Here is a 5,266-nt window from a genome sequence, read left to right as displayed (position 1 = left end):
TTTATTTTTTGTAAAATTCTTCAGTACTTTCAGAAAACTTAATAAAATAAAATACCTTTTTATACTAAACTAATATATAATATCATTAAGAAAATATGAAATAAACGGAAAAAGAAGAAGGATAATATTTTAATTGAGACAAACATTGATAATTGATAAGAATAATTTGTATATTATAAAATGAATTAAAAAAATACTAAAAATAACATTGTCGTTGTACAATACTTAAATAGAAATAAAGTTTAATGTAATACGATTCTCAAGATATAATAGAAGTAATTCATAGTAAAATTTGTTTTTGTTTGGTTTTGTTTTATATAAAAACAAATTCTATCAATTAGTTAGGTGTATGAAAAATTAATGATGAGGCTATTTTGTTATCATTAATTGTCATGTATAAATCATTATATTCGTTTTTATAACTCAATGAGACATACCTCTTATTTTTTTTTTCTATTATACCTTTTTTTGCACCATTCATTTAATTAATTACTATGTTGGAAGTATATCTTATAAAATCTACTTCTTTAAAAAGAAAGATAAAAAAGAGGTTAGTTGTTATAGCTTTTATGGTTGAATTTAAAACGTCGTCAAAATACAAAGAAAAATTTGAATAAAAGATATGGAAGGAAACTACGAAATAAACAATAATAAAGAAAGAAGTAGTAATACTAAATGATTTTATTAATGTAGAAAATGGAATTAAAAAATTTCAATTGAATATGGAATAATTTCAGTTTAGTTAATTTCAAGTAGTTTTTTTGTTCAAGAAGACTATGTAATAATATTGAAACATTTCATATTTATAATGAAGAATATGAAATATTTGAAGATAGAAGAATATTTAAACAAACAATATGGTATAAAATAGACTATTCAATATATTTAAAAGAGAAAGAAGAATAGAGTTAATGTAAAAACATAGAACATATAGAAAAGAAGATATAAAGAAATATGGAAATACAATACCAATAGAAGTTACATCAATTAGAGATAAATGTTTTAAATAATTATTATTTATTAAATGATATAAACTAACGTCTTTTGTTACTTAAATAAGATATGTATGTTTTAAAGGATGTTTATGACTAACTCTTTTTACTGTACAACACCAACTAATAATTGAAAATATTATTTATAATAAACTTTTATAATAAGAAATACTAAAAGAAGTAAAGAGTAGTAATAAAATGTATAATAATAACAGAAAAGAGTGATGAAATAAAATAATTTTAATATGTGATGAATTGCTTTTATTTAATTTATTATTTTAAATAACTTAAACCTCTCCCACTTATATCGTTCTTAGCATTAGCAGAGTGGTTAGTGTTTGTAGTTCCCAGATGGGTTTATGTCTCAAGAAAAGCAGGAGTTATTAAAAGTATTAAAGGATTTGAAATAAAGAAATTTGAAAAAGAGCCAACTAAATTTGGCGTAAAACGTAATTTTTTAAAGGATAAGTTAGTGTGTGTTCAACCAAATAAAGATTCTGTTATTCTAAAAAAAATTGCCAAAGCGTGTGAGGGACACAACGTAAATTATAGTAGTATTTCAGATTTGACCATTGGTATTTCACAAAACACCATTTCTTTGAAATGGTTGAGAATGTGTATTATAAAAAATTGTTTTATACAACCTTCACTTGAAGACTATAATAATTAATTCGTTCTAATTTTTTCATTTTTTTAAATACATAAAAATAAAAATTAGTTAATTAAGTGTTAATAGATTTTTCATATATTCTTCCTAGTTTAGCCGAGATTAATCCCTGAGCTGTTTTAAAAAAAAGTAATCTTTTTGTTTAACTTATCATTTATGTTTTTTCTTGCAAATTGAGAAAATCACTTCTTTGTTTTATTTTTTCCTATTAATGTCTTCTCATCCTTCTTCTGCTTATTTCTTCTTTTTAACCTTTTGTTTATTTTCTGTCTTAATTTTAAACATTTTCTTTTTCCTTTTTTTCTTTATTTTATGAATGAGAGAAGAGAGTATTTCATTCCCATTATATTATTATGTTTAATTTTCTTTTAGTCATACCCACACTTTAGTAGATTCTTATATTACACCATGTAATATTCTATCATAATATCTTGCTCCACCCTTTGCAGTATTCCCTAATACATTCCTAATTCAAATACACCATCATAACCAGATAATTACCATTAAAATTGAAGTTTTAATTATATTAATGTTTGTGTGTAGTGTTTCAGACATGCCACCTTCGATATTTCATTTTTTACAATACAAATAAATAACATCAGAATTTCAAAAAAATAATAAACCTATACAAACTATAATACTCTTTTCTTATACATCTTTATCATTCTGATATATAAAACCAAATAATTCTCTACTTAACTTTTAAGAGAATGTGCTTCTCAATTAAATAAAATAAATGATGTTAAATATGAAATGTCATAACACAATATAATATAAAAATTAATCAACCAAAGTAAATTCTTCCTCCTTCAGGTTTTTATTTTTTGATTTATATTAAAGTTAGAAAGTAAATAAGTATAAAAGAAATAAAATTATGTCAAAGAGTTATGTTTTTCACTATTTATAAAATTGGCAGAGTTGAATTTATTCCACAAAAGAAAAAAAAATAATTATAAAAATAATTTTTGAATTTTTAAGTATAAATTAAATTAATTAATTCATAGTTTAAAAAGAATATAAATAATAAAATAAACTTCTTATTTAATTATGAAAGCGTAATTAAAAAATTCAAAGAAAAAATCATTATTTGAGGAATAACTATTTAAAATCTAAAAATCATTAGAAATTTTATTTTATTTTTAGTTACAGTTATTTATTTAACCTAGATGATAACTACATTTTCATTAAAGATATGGCAAAAAGAATAGATAAAGTTACAACAACTCCAAAGGAAATATCACCCGCTGAAACTAAAATGAAGTCAACAAATACAAGAAGAATGTATATATTAGCTGGGTGTTACTACTTAGTAACAAAAGGATGGTCATTTCTTATTTCAAAAGAACAAAGAAGAGCGGAAAAGTTACACCACTTCTTCCCTATTCAAAAGATATGGAACGAAAATAAGGTAATAATATTGGATAAAGAGTTTGAGTATGAAGTAGTTCAAGAAGGGAAAGAAGCCAAATTAAAATTTGATACTGAAGGAATTCCAATAAAGAAAGAGGTAACTGAGACAAGTGAAAACCCAGATAAGAAGAAATTGGTTTACAATGAACTTGTTGTTATGAAAATCATTAATGAATGTTATCTTAAATACAATGAACTTGGGAGTGATAATAGTTTGGCACACACAAAAGTATCAAAAAATACAATTAGTAGTCAACAATATACAAAACTTCCATTAGTAAAGAAAGATGGGAAATGTATTGGTATATTTAATAAAATAGAAGTATTAAATACAACAGGAATTCAAGTATATGACTTTTTGTGTCAATATCTCAAAAAAGAAAAAAGTTCTGAAAAAGAAAAAGATTCTCAAACAAAAAAAGAAAAAGACTCTCAAACAAAGTATGAAAGTGTTTTTATTGGAGACAAAGATTGTTTAAATGAAAAACCATATGGAAACATTCTTTTGCTTTCAAAAGAAAAATTCTTGGATCAAGCTATTGATGAAAGTAAATTCAAATGTCTTGATAACCAAGTTAGTTCATCATCTCAACAATTAAATGAAGATGTTGAAATTCAACAACCACAATCTCCTACTAACATTAGTAGCTCAATGGAAGATAACCTATTATATAACGATATAGGTTCTCCTTTATTTGAGTATCAAAGTACAGTGGCTAATTGTAGTTTGTTATCAGTTAAAATAAGTGTAGCACTTCCTGCTAATTTTAGGGAAATGCTTTCTCAGTTTGAATGTTTAAGTAAAAATGGAGTTATTACACAAAATAATGAATCTGAGTCATGCGTTGATATGAATAGATATGAAAATAATGAAGAATATTTGCAACCAGATCATTTATCAGACATGGGATTTAAAGAATATGGATTTGTTCAAGACATGTGCCACTAATTTTGAATCTATTCATATTTTTTATGTAATTTTTTGGTTCATTTTATGAAGAATTTCAAAAAACATTAAATTTATTTTAATTTTGTGTGAAAAAGTCAATTAATAGAATATCTACAATTAGATTTACTTCAAATTGAGAAGTGAGTATTTGAATTTGTTCAATAAAGAGTGTTAGTGGTGTAGAGTTTAATGCAAACAGATGAGAGTTAGAATGTTCATCATCGGATATATCACAAGAAATGAGATGAAAAGAAAGACAAGAAAGAAAATTGTGGGATAAATTACAAAAAAAGAAAAAACAAGAAATAGAAGGAAGAAATGGAAGAAAAAACCCTTTAAAAAAACAACAGAAATAAAAACAACTGAAAAGCAAAAGAGAGAAGTGAGGAATGAGACCTTTAACTGATGAAGAAACAAAATCATTTTTTGAGAAACTAGCGAAGTACATTGGCAGAAACATTCGATTTTTAATAGACAACGAAAATGAAGAGTATTGTTTTAGATTACAAAAGGATAGAGTTTATTATGTGAGACTTAGTATTGCAGAACAAGCTACCACAATTGGAAGAGAGAATTTATTATCACTTGGCACATGTTTTGGGAAATTCACTAAAACAGGGAAATTTAAACTTCACATAACTGCATTACCATATTTAGCACAATATTGTTCATGTAAAATATGGGTAAAACCAGAAGCAGAAACATCATTTTTATATGGAAATCATTTAGTCAAAAACGGAATAAGTAAAATAACAGACAACATGGCAAGAAACATAGGATGTGTTATGTTTAATGAAAATGATATTGCAATTGGCTTTGGAACAACAGCATGTTCTTCAGTTGAATATTCTCGATTAAGTGCAACAGGGATTGTCTGTTATAATCAAGGAGATTTAGGAGAATATTTAAGAGAAGAAGATACAATGATGGTTCAGAATTAAATAAGAAAAAGTGATAAATAACAATCTTGAATGAAAAACAATTTTATTTTTGTTAAATTTTTTTATGTTTTGTTTTTTCATTATTTTAATTTTCTGGTTTTCTTTTCTTAAATAAAAATTACTTATTTTATTTTTTTATTGAATAGATAAATCAAAATAAATTCATCACCATCTTTTATTTTAAAAATACTTGTTTATAAAGAATGGAACAACCTCAACACAATTCACTTAATATGATAGAATAATTACTAAATAAGAACAGCAATAATTCTATTAGTACTATTGAAGAAAAAGAAGAAATACAAGA

General features: G+C 24.1%; 2 protein-coding genes across 2 annotated transcripts, besides 2 other annotated features; both read left to right on the top strand.

Annotated features, from left to right (window-relative positions):
- Positions 1 to 1,699: 1,699 nt before the first annotated feature.
- Positions 1,700 to 2,225: a repeat region.
- A 626-nt stretch (positions 2,226 to 2,851) lies between these two features.
- On the top strand, positions 2,852 to 4,018 carry EHI_017900 (uncharacterized protein; the record flags this gene model as incomplete). Its single annotated transcript, XM_650008.1, has 1 exon — positions 2,852 to 4,018. The coding sequence occupies one exon, from the start codon at positions 2,852 to 2,854 to the stop codon at positions 4,016 to 4,018; it is 1,167 nt and encodes a 388-aa protein (XP_655100.1).
- Positions 4,019 to 4,107: 89 nt separating this feature from the next.
- Positions 4,108 to 4,261: a repeat region.
- Positions 4,262 to 4,407: 146 nt separating this feature from the next.
- Positions 4,408 to 4,959, top strand: EHI_017890 (60S ribosome subunit biogenesis protein NIP7; the record flags this gene model as incomplete). The annotated part of the gene is made up of 1 exon (XM_642945.2): positions 4,408 to 4,959. The coding sequence occupies one exon, from the start codon at positions 4,408 to 4,410 to the stop codon at positions 4,957 to 4,959; it is 552 nt and encodes a 183-aa protein (XP_648037.1).
- Positions 4,960 to 5,266: the final 307 nt, after the last annotated feature.

The sequence above is a fragment of the Entamoeba histolytica genome, genomic scaffold (genome assembly GCF_000208925.1).
Source record: "Entamoeba histolytica HM-1:IMSS scf_1104750516539 genomic scaffold, whole genome shotgun sequence".
Lineage (NCBI taxonomy): Eukaryota > Evosea > Mastigamoebida > Endamoebidae > Entamoeba > Entamoeba histolytica.
The sequence above is the reverse complement of the archived record's forward strand: the minus strand, read 5'-3'. Positions and strand labels throughout refer to the sequence as shown.